This window comes from Corvus brachyrhynchos, unplaced genomic scaffold (assembly GCF_000691975.1).
Source record: "Corvus brachyrhynchos isolate BGI_N302 unplaced genomic scaffold, ASM69197v1 scaffold490, whole genome shotgun sequence".
Taxonomy (NCBI): Eukaryota; Metazoa; Chordata; class Aves; order Passeriformes; family Corvidae; genus Corvus; species Corvus brachyrhynchos.
Window position 1 is genome coordinate 457,470 of NW_008235774.1, and position 15,187 is coordinate 472,656.

Below are 15,187 nucleotides of genomic sequence, written 5' to 3' on the forward strand. Positions count from 1 at the left end.
CTGTCACATTCTTACTAGGGCTAAAGATGAAATCTTCCAGGCAAGACGGAGATTTAAAGATGTTCTTCATGCTATCAGTTGTATATTCATTTTTTTATTCCTCTTTGTTCTTACTACTTCATGTCTTCAGGGTAAAAGCTTTTGGGTAAGGGGAATCTATTTTTAATATCAAAAATAGGAGACGAAAATCCATTTATGTAGTCCTACTTAAAGTTTCAAGTCTGCTCACAAATCCATGTAGATTGTCAGAGAAGAAATCCACCCCTGTGACTACAGAGTATGCAAACAGTTGAAATTAGTTTTTTAATGTGTTCAGTTTAGATTGTTAATGTTTCAGTGTTCTGATGCCTTGCATATTCATATCTGGGCAAATTTCCATAAGATTTGCACTCTGACTATTATTGCAGTGCAGTCCATCAGCATTGCAGCATCAGTTCTCTTAAAATTCAGGAATGAGCAATTGAGCTATTCAGTTTGCAAAACTCAGAGGGTGTGCATTCAAAATGTTCAGCTCACAGCCAACTTGGGTAGAACAAATAGCATGAATGGAACTGGAATCAATATTGCTTCAAAACTAATAGATAGTTGTATATGTTTCTTGGATGTTTTACAGACTGTCACGCAAAGTCTATCTGGCAGGTTCAAAATAATATAGAATTTCTTTCCTCTGCTGGTAGAGAAATCTTATTTTTGAGCCTGTGTTAGATTTACCACTGTAGAGACATAACAAGTTTCACATGTACACTTAGAATAATGTCATGAGACAGCATGTTGAGTCCCCAAATTTTATTACTTTCTGCCAACTTAAAACATTTTTTTTAATTACTAGATTAGCTAGGAACTTCTATGTATATATATTAGGACAGTTCAGATGAAACCGCTTTTTAATTTTTAGGGGGTGACTCAAATGTGGTCTTGTATCAATTGTAATGCATCTCAAATAATTTCACTGTAGAGCTGACCTAAGTCAAACTCTTTTCACTTTTAGACCTGTGGTATCAAATGATACTGCCTCCCCGTTTCGATTCATCAAAGAAGTACCCTCTGCTCCTTGATGTGTAAGTTTTCAATCACATGGCAGTGTTGTGTTAATAATCCCTTTCATCTACTTCAAATATTCTTAATAAGGAAACACAAAACCGGCATGTTTTCTAATTACTTCTTGAAGTAGTTTTAAGATGGAATGAAAAACTGAGGTGTATCCCAGTTCATGGTGGATTCCTGTGCCCTAAGATGATGTAATGCTTAATGAGCACATGCTCTGGCGGTGGCACTGAGGCAGATACACTCTCTGTGATTTAACAGCCAGGATGTTCATGTTAGCTTACCTCCTCCTCTGCTCATGATGTTCTTTAGGAATAATCTTTGATGAATCCAGAATGAAACCTTGAATAAGCCTTGTATCCTAAAGCTGAAGTAAAGTGTGATGTTGCATTTTTTCTGTGATATTTGACTGTCAATCAGTGTTGACAAACGTCATCCTGTGGTCAGGATTACATTTGTTGTGGGTTTTTCATAAATACAAGACCATAAGCATGTGCTGATTGGTCTGGTCTTCCTCAGGCACTTCTGTTAATCCTGGTATGTTTTCTTCTAATTGGGAATTACTGAATTTTAGCTGTGCGTTAATATAAAAATTGTAAGCTTTTCCTCTTTTTACAAAAAGCTGACTCTGTAAGGAAACTAGCTGTTAATTCTTAGATTCATCTTTATATAATGCAATTTGGTAGCAATTTTTTATGTGCTCATTGAACATTTTCATAAGCAGCCAGTGCTCTTGGCTTCTTAAGAGTTGTTCTGGTTTTGGTACTATTTTTATTGACTTACCTGGACCTTTGTGAGGATCACCTCTGGTTCACAATGATCTTAATATCAAAAATTATTTTGGAAGTATAGGGATCCATAGCTTGAATTAAATTCCCAGTAGCTTTTTCTTTGCTTCTAAAACTGATGGGTGGGCTATAGAGCCATAGAAGCCATTCTTCTATTTCTTACTCTGTTGAACTGTGGCTAGAGAAGTGCACTGCACAGAATTTTATCATCAAGGCACTCAGAGTATGATTTCATAGTGGTCAAGTGCTTCTGAAATATTTTAAAGTAAAAAGTTAAAACTATAGTTTTGCTTCCTTTTTCTCAGCCTGCATAAGAAATAGTTCAGACTGATGAGACACTGAAAAATGCAGAAAATGGTATTTTTCATTTTTCCAATTGAAGGCTATTGGTTGATTTCAGACTTAAACCAAATAAATCATGGGTGAATGGAACAGAAATAGTTACAGAACATCACTTTGAAACTCAGGTTCAAAGAAAACTTGCTTGGATTTCTGATAACCTGCTTAAAGTCAAAATAATGAAGGTTTCTTATTAGAGCAGAAAGGAGTAAAACAAAAAAAAATCCAGTCTGCTTTCTTGATTACCAGCTGAAGTTTTAAAAAAGCAGATTGCTTTTAGTCAGTCAGTGATACTTTTCTTGTTTCCTCAGTTTAATTTAAAGGTTTATCCTGCTTTAGAGGCCAAAATTGTCAGTGATAATTATATTTCAAAAGCTTGATGTGGGGATATGTGGAGAGTAAATGCCTGAATTTTGTGACTCCTTTCCTTAGGTATGCAGGACCTTGTAGTCAGAAAGTAGACCAAGTCTTCCGGATCAGCTGGGCTACTTACCTGGCAAGCACGGAGCAGATCATTGTGGCCAGCTTTGACGGCAGGGGCAGCGGGGGACAAGGGGATGAAATTATGCATGCAATAAACAGAAGGCTGGGAACATATGAAGTGGAAGATCAGATAGCAGCAGCCAGGTGAGCTACAGGTCAACACCTGCTCCTTCTTTTATGTGCTTATTGTGTAGGAGGAAAAAAGGTGAAGGTTTCGAATCGTCATCTTGAAAATATTGGTGATAAAATAACTACATTCTGCTTAATTTTGTACACTGAAGTGTGTCATTTGTGGGCCAACCATCATATTATGCTTAAAAAGAGAGAAGAGTTAATGCTGTAATACCAATTAACCATATCTCTGATTTTATAGAGATTATTTTATAGAGACGATACGTGTCACATTAGTAGAAGAACACACTACCAAGGAACCTGGAGATGGAAGTTTTACTTCAAGCTTTTTGCAAGTTTCTGTTCTGGCAGAATTACTTATGTGAAATACTCAGCCTTTAAATCATAGTTCATGTTTGTCACTTGGTTTATGCTTGTAGAACCTCAGTAAAACAAACAACAGTGTGGATCTCTCGGAATTGCAATGAAGTGATCTTACAGGGTTTTCCACGTGGGATTTTAAAATGTTAAGGAGTTTAAAAAAATAGAATTTCACAATCTTCTTGATTTTTATTTTTTTTTAATGGTGACTGTATTTACATATGCTGGTCTGTTCCTTACTGCTGGAATTCGATTTTTGTGCATCCTTAAAAAAAAGACAAGGCAGGTAGTGAAATCTAACCTAGTACAATACAAATGTCAGTGAGCGTGGGTTGAGAGGTTTCAGAGTGTCATATGCACAGATGTTTTTCTAAATTTCCTAAAGACACATGTGCCTGAATTACCATATGTTTTCATATGCAGTCACTATGATGAAGTGGGAAATGCTTATTTGTACAATAGAAAGAGGCAGACTTGATAGGAAATAGGCATGTCTGTAGAATGGCCGATACTTTGCAATCCATTAAGTGTTTAATTATTCTGTTTGCTTTCAGAAAATTTTCTGAAATGAGCTTTGTCGATAAGGACAGAATAGCAATTTGGGGTTGGGTAAGTACTCAGACAATTTTGGCAGAACTACTATTTAATTTTGACAACTATTTGTTGTGCCGCCATGTGTGTGAGATCCTGTAGGGCTTCATGTGAGGCACCTCTGGGGTCACCACACAATCCGGTACTTGAACTGATGAAGTACATCTTAAAAGTGTGTTTCTACATTGTGTTTTTGCAATCATTCAGGAGCCTTTGTAAGAGAAATTAGGTCTCCTAGAGGGATTAAAAAGCAATTTAAACAGATGCTGGCAAGTTCCTGTGTACAGTATGAACCAATGCTAAAAAGAAGAAAAAGCCAAGTATATATTCACCAGTATCTCTTTAGTTGGATGACTGATTTTTAAAAAAAGATGTGAAATTACACTCGAGCCAGCTGTGTGGGATGGATATCATGGTATTTGCAACCAGAGGCCAGATTTCTCTAACTTGATGTGTCTTTAAAACCCAGCACAGTAGATGGAAGTGTTTAATAGTTTAATAGCATGTATATACCCCCTCAGCTGCAAGGCTAAGTGTGTATGTAGTGTTACTGATTCTATGCTGAATTAAATTGTTAGCTGAAATTTGGGCACTGCAGGTGACAGGTGCCAGGGAATAAATTGCTTGATGGCAAGACAATGCCTTTAACAGCTTTTCTTCTGGGGTAAATATCTCTGTTATGTGAAGTCACATGTAGTAGTATTAACTGTAGTGAAAGGAAAATTCTTTCTGCAGAAATTGAGGATTTGGTGCAATCCCATCTTAAGCCCTTATGACCCTCAGGATGAATAGTACAAGAGCATTCCTCTTTGGAGCTAGGTTGGGATTAAGACACCCTGGGCACTGAACCTGTAGGCAAACAGATTTTCTTTATCTCTTGAGTTTTCAGATTGTCAGCATGTCACTATGTACATGGATTTTGTTTGCCATAGATTCAGCAGTAATATCTTTACTGTGGCCAGGTTAGGCATTTATTTATAAAGGGGTTTAGTTGCTAAGTGCGTTACTTCGCTGATCTTATTGGGAGGACCTAGGAATTGAAGTTGGAGCAAACATTTAAGGACTTTGGAATAAGATGCAATTCCCTTTGCCTGTAGTCTGGTTTTAAGACAGGAATGAGATCCAAAAATGGCTCTTGTTTTTGAACGTGGGTGGGCACATTTTCCTAAATAACCCATTCAAACTCCTGTGAGGGCAGTCATTTGGGCGGTTGGTAACAGTGTTTAGGTATCTTGCTGCCTGGATGCTCAAGCATGTCAGATATTTACTCATCTGTGTATCAGGCTACACTGTGAGTAAATTTTCTGTGCGTAGCAAGGAGTGTTTTGTTGCACAGTTCCTCCCACAGACTCGGCAGAAGATCCTTCATTCCCCAGTCACAGTCTTGCTCCTGACACTTTGGGGGAAAGTTAGGGAGCGAGCTACCATAGGCCTGCTCTGCTGTAAATTTTTGGATGCCCTGTAGCAACTACTCATCAGGCACACTGTGGGCCAGAGCTCTGCTTCCACCCACTCCCACAGCAGGGGACACAGCGTTTCAGCAGTGTCTTGTTTCCTGTCTTTGCTGCTGCCTACAGTGCTACCAAACACAGTCATCCTCAGCTGAGTCACAGTTCGGCAGCGTTTGCGCCCTTTTTCCCCATCAAGTCCTCATTCATCAGCGCCACAGCTTCCGTGCGCTGTTTGATGCCTGTTTCCCCGACTGAGCAGGCTGGCTGAGATCTGACCCAAATTCAGAATGGAGTTCATTAATATGAAAAACGCTGAGCCTATAAATGTCTGATGAACTGTGTAGCAGATGGGCCCCATCCTTTCCCTTCCGACTAAAATAACAGCAATGTTTTCTTCTCAGTCTTATGGGGGATATGTGACCTCCATGGTGCTTGGCTCTGGAAGCGGCGTGTTCAAGTGTGGAATAGCGGTTGCCCCCGTGTCACGCTGGCAGTATTATGGTATGTGATGGCTTCTTCGTTACAAGGATTCCCATATGTCTTCCAGTGCACACGCTGCAAAGTGTGGATTCATAGCACAGAACTTTGGATTATCTACTAGATGCCATGTAAACGCCATTTGGTCTGTTTTTATGAACTCATGGCCACTGCATTTTGAAATTAAACCAATTTGCTAAATATTACTTCCCATTTTAAGACGTCAGATCCATAACTTTAGGTAATCTCTTTAAACATTAATGAAGGCTGAATTATTGTAATATTTATAGTATTACTGTAATGTGTCTGTGTTCGCTTTGAAACCAGTATTGTATGTCAGAAATCCATCACTATTAAACTTTCGTGTCTTCAAAATGAAACTTCACTTATAAGAATGAACTGTGAGGATTAACATTGAACTTGCATTGTAATTTACTCTCTCAAAGTAACAGAATAGGACTTGAATTGCCTTAGGTTGGTTGGTTGGGGTGGTTTTTTAGCATGTAAAATTTGGATTTTATAAATCTAATTCATCTTGAGGATAGCTTGATGTGAGGAAAACCTGATCAAGTAGCCAAGTCTCTACATGCTCCAAGCCTTTAGAGCATAAGGTTTCAAGTAGTTGCATGAGGCTAGAAATACAGTTATAGGGGCTCTACTCCCAGATTAAAAAAAATATATTAAGTTATAAATAGGTGCTGGTGCAATCTGAACACAGTGTAACATTTTTCTTGTTTTTATTTGTCCAAAAACATTCAAGGGAAAGCTTTCTCTGGAAAACCTCTGCTAAATAAGGCATAATTTGTCATTCTGCAACTAGCACAGAGGCTGTATAGTAGCTATTTCAGCAGAGCAGATCATACTGCCAGGCATTAGCAGTAGTCTGTTGGGGACACAGCAATGTCTTCATAATATTTTGGACATGAATATTACAGTATGACAGGAAATATTTTTTTAATGATCAAGATCTCTAAAATTCCACTTCTGGCTTGTTAGATGAAGGATTATGGAGGCATACCTATTCAGCATAAAAAACCTCTAGTGTAGCAACTCTGATGAGAAGTCAAATGGGCATTAGAATATGGCAGCAGAGGATTAATTTGTATGGCTTAAAACAAAGCAGCAAATCTGCAAATGGTAACATGGCAAAAAATATGTGGAAAATATGTAATTTTTTTTTTCAGCCAAGCTGAATCCTAATCTACTGTTGTATTTTCATTGTACAGATTTTTGGTAGTAAACATTTAGATAAAATATCTAAGGGTTTTTTTCAAAAAATTTACTGCACCATTTTCAGTAATTTTGTTAGGATTACTAAAAGAATAACAATAAGGAAACACTGACACAAAGTACTGTATTAATATTCAGCATTCAGGTGTCCATGGCAACAAGAAGATTAAATATTCTGAATAATGATGGTTACCTACACCCCTCATTGTGGAAAACCTGATTTCCAGTATGCATTGTCACTGCTTGTATTGATGGGTAAAATTGATGGTAGACAGACTGAAAGTTAAGTAGCAGATTCTAATTTTGGGATTTTTTAAATTCCAGATTCAATATACACAGAGCGATACATGGGCCTTCCTACAGCAGATGATAATCTGAAGAATTATAATGTAAGAAAGAAATCACTTTATTTCATTTTTTTGTGTATTGTTTCATTTCTAAACTGCTGTATTTTTCTTTAAACAGTTTAATTCTTTCCCTGTGGGGAGAAATAAGTTTCTTCTCTCCAGCTATAACTGTTGCATTCTGCTGTTAGAGGCTGTAGTTTCACGTGTTTGGATTTGCACAAGGCAGCTTCTTCTTGGTGGATGGCATGGATTTTCAGTTGTTTGGTTGGTGTGTTGGTTTGGGTTTTTTTTACATTCAGTTCCATTTGGCTACTTTGCAGACTGTAAAACAAGTTGTAGAACTTTTATTTTAACCACCAAGAAACAAATTTGTTTTAAAATTTAGTGGTTTTGTGAGCAAGGTATGCTTTATCTTAAACATTTTTCACCAAAACAAATTTACTCCCACTCTTTCTGAAATGTACTTTCTTTAAAAATGGGTATTTGTGTGAACTTTCCTGCCATAGGAATCTGCAAGTTTTTCCACAGAAAGCAAAATCTCCTCAACACTAGAACACTTTAACAGGTAGGCAAGTCTGTCTGTACTGTGATCATACCAAATTGCAGACCAACTGAGAGCCAGCAGTGTCAGGACTGAAATGCTGGCCTGATCTCCATGAACACAGGGTGTCCAAAGTTTGTTCCAATACAACCAATGACTGCACAAAAGTGAGGGAATTTCCATCTGTCCTCCTGAAAGCAAATTGCATGTAGATTGTTTGTCCTTGTTACAGCATGATTAATCAATTTTTTGTCTTGCTCTTCCATGTGCCAGATACTTTTTGTTGCCTCAACAACTTTTTGAAGTCATGGGCATAGGGCAGAGCAGCCAAACTTTCTGTTAGGTTTTGTTAAACTTCAGGCCTAGCGAAAATACAGTGGCTATTGGAGAACTGTGAGGAATCTGAGGGGTACTTTGTGGTCTGGTTATTGGAATATTTCACAGAGGAGTCCAGCCATGGTGATACTGGAACCAAACATTGATGTTAGAGAAGGAGGTGGAGCGTTCTCTGTGTTTGGGTTGGTAAGCAGGGTAGAGACACTGCTTAGCACTGGTTGTGTGCATTTAAAAAGTGTCATGGGTAGAAAAAAGGGTGGAGACTGCTGCACTGATTTAAAAGTATGATAAAACAGAAAAAGATACATATACGGTGGTTTGACAAACATGTGGTTTGACATATATTTATAGTATTCTAGTGTTGTCAACTGCTATATTAGACGCTCTGGTCAAGACTGGGGACAATGGTAGTGACTGCTGGACAAATTGGAGCCCAGCAGTGTGTTTGTGTCTCTCTCTTCTAACCATTGAGCTACTGGGGCCCAGCAGGCACTGACCAGCAGCCTGCAGCCGCCTGCCTGCCTTTTTCCAAATGTGTGCCTTTAAGGCAGTGGGAACAGGAGGAGGTCTGCGAGGTAGCAGTGTAAATACAAGTTACTGTCGCTGTGCAGAACGAACGTTAACGCTCTGGGTGCACAAAGTCACTCACCAGCTTCACGGCACAGATGGCAACAGAGGACTGTTTAATCCTTTCAAGCCAGGAGTCGGATTTTCTTGGCATAGTATCCATTGCTGGCAATGGCCACGTTGAAACTGCCAGTACCAAAGAGCTAAAGGTTTCAAATGTGTTACTCAGAGGACTAATTGGGGAGAATGGTGGCTAGATGGAGGAGGAGTAATTGCCTAGATCAGATTGTCACACTTCGCTGCTGCTCCTAGAGAAAGAAAAATGCAACTTAAGTCCTTGTTTGTTGTTAAACGCTCCAAATAATATAGTACTTGGACTTTACTTTTAACCTGGAGGGTGCAGTAGCTCGAGAAGTGAGTCTTTTGTTTTTCATGTAGCCTCAGTGAAAGCATTGTGGGATTTTGTTATTGCTGAAGACCCTTACTGACTTCAGCCCAGTATGTTCCTGGCTTACAGCCCCTTTGTTCCATGTCCCAGTCTCAATAGCCAACCTCCTGGCCCCTTGACACTGACGAGAGCTGTTTGCTGAAATGAGTGAGTGTTTTTTGAGGTAAATGCAAAATCTGTACTAAAAGCTAGTACATACAGCTCAAGTTGTTAAAGCTTGCACTGCTAACTCTGTGCTGTCAGGTTTGTGTGCTGCATCATATATTCTCTATCCTGCTGCATTGCTGTAAAGCTGGCATGAAAAGTGAAAAGTTGCATAAACTCTGTAGTATGCACCCTGATTTAAAAGAAATGAGATGGTGAACACACCTGCTTAGAGAAGATGAGCACTGCTAGGCACCTTCCTAATGTGTAGAGTATTATTAATGACTGAATTACATAGACTCAAGAAACTAGTTGTGGTAAGAGGGGTACATCCCACCTTTGTATTACCGTGACATTAGGTTTTACATTTATTGATGGCAGAGAATCTGAGATGTTAAATATTGTTTGTCAGGAGTCAAGTCTCAGGGAGAACTCCCACTCCTAAGAGGGCTAATTAGGTATGCTCAGTGTCTTTTAAGGTAGTTGTAAACTATTAAAACTTAGAGCTTTGTAAAAGAGAGGAGCAAGCATGGGTGGTGGTCCCAGTATAATCCTAGGCTGAATGGAGAGAATTTGGCAGCCTGGAAGAAACATCCCTGATGCAAAAGACTTGAGACTGAATTGGGGCAGAGCTCTAGAGGTCAGACACAGTAGCCATGTAAAGCATACCGAAGAGACTGTTCAACTTGTGAGAACATTATTTTGCAGTTCACTCTGAATTTGATATGCTTTTGGCAAGTGTTTGAAACAGTCATAGATTTGGCAATCTTTTTCTAGCAGATTTGAAATGTTCAGTCCTTAAGAACTGCTGCATCATTAGGTTATGCAAAACAGGGTACAATTTTGTAAATATGCCATCTTGTACTGATTTGACATTTGTTCTATTATCTGAGAATATGCTAAAGGGAGAGAGACCTTCAGTTTCAGCCAAACCTTAACTTGTTTGTGGAGTGCTGATAAAATGTTGACTGCTGTGTGATCTTTAGAAAAGCCAGTTACACTCAGCAGGGCCTAATTCTCAGTACTTGTGCATGTTACCTTTTCGGAGCCTTTGTTCCAACAGTATAACTATAAAATGGAAGTGGTAAATAAAGTAAATTTTGCTGTCCACTTAAGCTTTGTTCAGCTGCTGTTGCTTTTGCTTTGTCCTCTAGCTGTGCCTAACGTGAGAGTGCTCCCAATCTTGCAACCTTCTTTAAGGACACAAAGGTACTGTGTCCTTAAAGCATGTTTTAGGGAACGGACTCTTCATGTTGAGTACAGCAAGTGAAGTATCATCAGTGATAAAAACGCAGAGGAAGTATCTAGTATGTTTCTTCTTTCTGAATTATTTCTACAAATAACTTCGTTTAATGCCTGAAGAGGAAAAATAGTGGCATCCTCCTTCTAAAATTGCTTTTGCCAAGTCAAGTTCTCAGAAGTGTAGCTTAAATCAGGTTTCCACTCACAGAAGGTTTGCTTAGAACAGAATTGGTTTTCTAGAAGAAAGCTTAACAAGGTGACCTATCAAGTTTCCCTCTGCACATGTGGAAAATGATTTACTCAAAGGATACTGGTTGGCTTGGGGTTTTTTTGGGTTTTTTTTTATTTGTTTGTTTGTTTTGTTTTTTTGGTTTTTTGTTTTTTTTTCTTTAATGTCACTGGGGCATTTCTTTCTCATTTGTTCTTTTGGTCAGCTGGTTTACCAGTGTTCCTCAGTGCATCAAAGTGCTCTCTCCGTATTTTGGCACTCACAGCTAAATGTTCTTACTCCATGATACCAAATCATCTAAATGGAAAGCGTCATTCTTCCATATTTGGGGGATTTCCATATATTGGATTTCTGGTGCTCTCCATCCTTTGACTATCAAAAGAGGGCAACTGCAGTGTTACAGACTGCAGGGTGGGGTTTTTTACCCTCTCTGCTGAACTTGTTTTTTAGACTTGATTGAATACATACAAAGAACTCATTTCACGTATGGAAGCTTTGTGGCACACTATTCTGCCAAGGCAAAAGGAATTTAATATTTGTACTTGCTTTAAAGATTCATGAGTGTACAAGAGACATAAAATTAGAAAATTTTTGTGTCTTGGCAGTATTTGACTTTTTTGGGGTACTAAATGCGAATCCTTATCTAAGGATACAGCCTTAGTACAAGATGGGGAGGAAAAAAAGCAAACCACTACATTCTTCTGTTCAAAATTTTTAGGGGTTTTTTTGCCAGAGTAACTGGTTGTCTTATCAAGCCCAAAATCTTGTCCTTGTTAGCCCTCTTCTTCTTCCTCTACTCCTGGCAGAGCACCATCCTATTCCCTCTCCTTGCCCAAATTAATCTTATCTTCAATCCTTACTATTGTCATTCTTTAGTCACAGTAGCAAGTCGGGTGGGCTAGAATATTCTAACGAACATGTTGTTACTGTGTTTTAAATTTCTTGATTAATCTGTTGCTGATTATTACATCTTTTCCTCACTGTATCAGTGTTTCCATTCCCAAAATGTAGCTTGACTTCTACTTAGAGGTTTGTGGTCTAGTGATTTTCGTTCAGGCATTTCTCTTTCATATTTGGAGAGAGCATTGTTTTAAACTTCTTGTTACTCAATTTTACTGGGGACTGAGGCAGTATTTGCACGGGTGCCTTATCTGCAGGTGAACTATTGTACCTTGTAGTGGGGAAGATAACGTGTGTAGCCTCTGCAAGATCTACTCCTTGCTCTCACAGGGTGCACTGTTGCCTTGGCAACAATGTTTTTTTAACTTGTCTGCAGTCACACAGGAAACCTATGGCACACGGTGTGCTGCAGGATCCCAACATGCTGGTCACGCATGGAACATGGTACCTCACTCCAGAACTCTTCCCCTCTGCCATTGCCTGTGCCTTTGCAGCCATAACCTTGGTAACAGTTGCAGACGGGTGTGGAATGGTTGGAGTGTGAGCACCCAGCCCCTGGATGTGTGACCATGCCCCATGGCAGTTCAGAGGGGGATAGGCAAGGGTGTGTGCTTGGTTTTAGCTGAAGGATCCCAGACTGTGTCAACACGAATCGAAGTCAGTTGGAAGCAAGTCATCTCCTAATACATAGCACCTTTTTTCTTTTTTTTCCCTGTAATTTCAGAGTTCAACAGTAATGGCCAGAGCTGAAAAATTCAAGGAAGTTGAGTATCTCCTTATTCATGGAACAGCAGATGGTGAGTTGCAGTTAATTAGACATTTTAGTATTACAGACAGGTTCGCAATTCTACTACTGACAAAACAAAAGCATGAAGGGGCAAGGCTGTTACATTTACGTCAATAAAATAATACTGCTTTTTGCAACTAATCTGTGTTTCAGTCAGCAGTGCTGGGGACTCTGGTGTGTTCATTGCTTTGATTTTCCCTCAGAGTATTACAGAAGCAATTTTTGTTTATCTTTTTCCTCTTCCACTTTTCAGATAATGTTCACTTTCAGCAAGCAGCACAGATTTCCAAAGCTCTTGTTGATGCTGAAGTAGATTTTCAGGCAATGGTATGGTTCTGTTTTGTTTTTCAATATACAAATGAGAATAATAGCATAAGCTCCCTGTGGTTAGGTATAAATTCATTACCATCTTAAATGAAAGTTCATATAGTTGCATTTCATGTTCGGTAACTGAAATTTGAACATAAAGCACATATCTCATATTCGACCCTTATTACCTAATCTTTCGTTTTCGTAAATATTTGTGTTCTCAAACAGCCAGTCCCAACCTTTGCATATACCTAAAGTACAATGAATATTATCTTACAGATAGGAAAGTTTAGCTTCACCTAAATCCCAGATAGCCTATCTGTCATGTCTGGTGTTTATTGAACTTGTAAGACAAGCAGTTATTTGCCCTTTCTTATGTCATGCATGGAAGCTCACAGACTAAGGTGCAAGCTCTTCCTTTCCTACACTCTCTCAACCCTTGGGGAGCAGTGCTAAAAAGGATGACGTATAGGAGGAGGGCCAAGTGCGTGGTTTTCCTTCAGCCAGACTGAAAGGACATACAGAGGGAGAGGTCAGTCACCCCTCATAAATGAACAGCTGAGTCTACCCTCCATGTGGACAAGCCACGTGTTTTTACACCTCAGGCATAAAAACATAGCATATCCCACACGCAAAGAAGAGGCTAAAGTGTCATGGCAGGTCCCTACCCCATCATGTGTTTGTCTCCATGCTGAAAGCCTCATGTTAGGATAATTTTAAATGGTGGCACACATTTTTATGTCTATCCTGTTTGGTTTATATCATTTAGATGTAGCTACAACTAACATTCTCTGTATTTCTCTTTCACACAGTGGTACACTGACAAAGACCATTCCATCTCCGGTCAAGCACATAAGCATATTTATACCCATATGAGCCACTTTCTAAAGCAGTGTTTCTCACTGCATTAGCACCAGCATTTTGCTTGTTAGTGATGGTACTTCTCCAGAAAACTCTCTAGATAATGTATTCTGAGCCAGAATAAATCAAGATGAGATAAGAGTCAGCTCTTGGGATACCGGTGTACACAATGAAAAGCTGATCTCTATAATGATTCCTGTTGCCAAGCAACTATTGCATTTTTATTGATTGTGTTTAATCAGGTCTTAACATCACCAGAATGATGTTGCAGACTTCTAGGAAGCATGGTACTTGCTTGAGTAATTACCTTTTGATATTTCAGTCTAAAAGAGAAACATTCTAATTTGTATAGCAGGGTAATGAATGACAAAAACATCCCATGGCGATCAGTTGCAGAATAAAAATATAATAATATTTCCATCAAAAATGAAATGAACCCTGGGATAATTTCTGTGAAAAGAATGAAGTAACTTTTTTGTAGAAAATCTGTAAGGCTTGATAATTACTATTTTAGAATCAGTATCAGGAATACTGCAATGTTAATATTTTATGTGCAGAATGAAACACTGTTTATACTGCAGTTCCTGAAGTTAGTGTGTTTTCTCTGCAATCTCTCATATTACAGTTGTAGAACTCTTGCAAGGAAAGCACATAACCAGCTTTCACCAAAGATTTTGAATGATACTTAATCAAACCAATGGCACTGAATTTCTTTGTGGGCTATCATATAGTACTGTGATTTTTGCCTATTTTATAGTAAAAAAGGCTGCTACTCTGGGAATGTGCACTGTAAAATCTCCTCTGGGAACTCGACAAGATCCCCATTTGTTTTTGATGTAAAGCTGCTTGTGCACTGATGAATAGGAACTGGTTCTTACACAAACATAAAACATTACAATGTGAACTAGCAGTCACTTAAAGCAAGGGCTGGACTGCCACTCTCCTGTGAACGTGCTCTTTGGCAAAACTGCTTTTCTTTACAGCGTACCAATGAATGTCTGCTTTATTTCCAGCACTCCACGTAGGCTTCTCCATCTGACGATTAGAGTAGTTTTCTCAATTTCACATAGAAAAAATGCAATCTGCTTGTACTAAAACCTGTGCTGCTTTAAAATAATAAAGACATTAATTTATGAAAGGAGGTGTAGTCCATATCATTGAAAATGTTGCTTCAGAAAAAGAACACTAGAACTTTCTTTTAAATCCCCATTAATTTTGAAGATGGCTTACAGTGAAGCTTCTGATTTTGTGTAATGGTATCATATAATGGAGTGTGACATGATTATCTAACAGTTTCTTGATATTACATGCCAGCATCTGATTATGTCTGTATTGTGGGTTACTAGTGACATTAGGTGTGAATGTAAAAGTACTCATGCAGACAGATAAAGCATGGGGGAGAATGTTAAGACACTTTGTGCAGCTTGTCCTTAAATGAGAAAGCCTCAAACAGAAAATCAGGTTTTGTTTTCACAAACTAACAATTCCTTAACTCACAAAATAAGAGGGTGGGTGGTTTTGTTCTGTTTGTTGGGGTTTTTTTGAAACACACTGGAGCTGAATTTTACAAATATCATCTTG

The 15,187-nt window shown here is 38.7% G+C and overlaps 1 protein-coding gene across 1 annotated transcript in view; it reads left to right on the forward strand.

Annotated features, from left to right (window-relative positions):
• DPP4 (dipeptidyl peptidase 4) overlaps positions 1-14,747 on the forward strand; it is a 36,024-nt gene extending 21,277 nt beyond the window's left edge. Inside the window, exons 18-25 of the mRNA XM_017726999.1 lie at positions 989-1,058; positions 2,604-2,798; positions 3,701-3,755; positions 5,590-5,689; positions 7,220-7,284; positions 12,374-12,446; positions 12,690-12,763; positions 13,558-14,747. Of these exons, the coding sequence (XP_017582488.1) occupies positions 989-1,058; positions 2,604-2,798; positions 3,701-3,755; positions 5,590-5,689; positions 7,220-7,284; positions 12,374-12,446; positions 12,690-12,763; positions 13,558-13,656 (731 nt within the window). The 3' untranslated portion in view covers positions 13,657-14,747. The remainder of the gene's footprint in view (positions 1-988; positions 1,059-2,603; positions 2,799-3,700; positions 3,756-5,589; positions 5,690-7,219; positions 7,285-12,373; positions 12,447-12,689; positions 12,764-13,557) is intronic.
• The last annotated feature ends 440 nt before the right edge of the window (positions 14,748-15,187 follow it).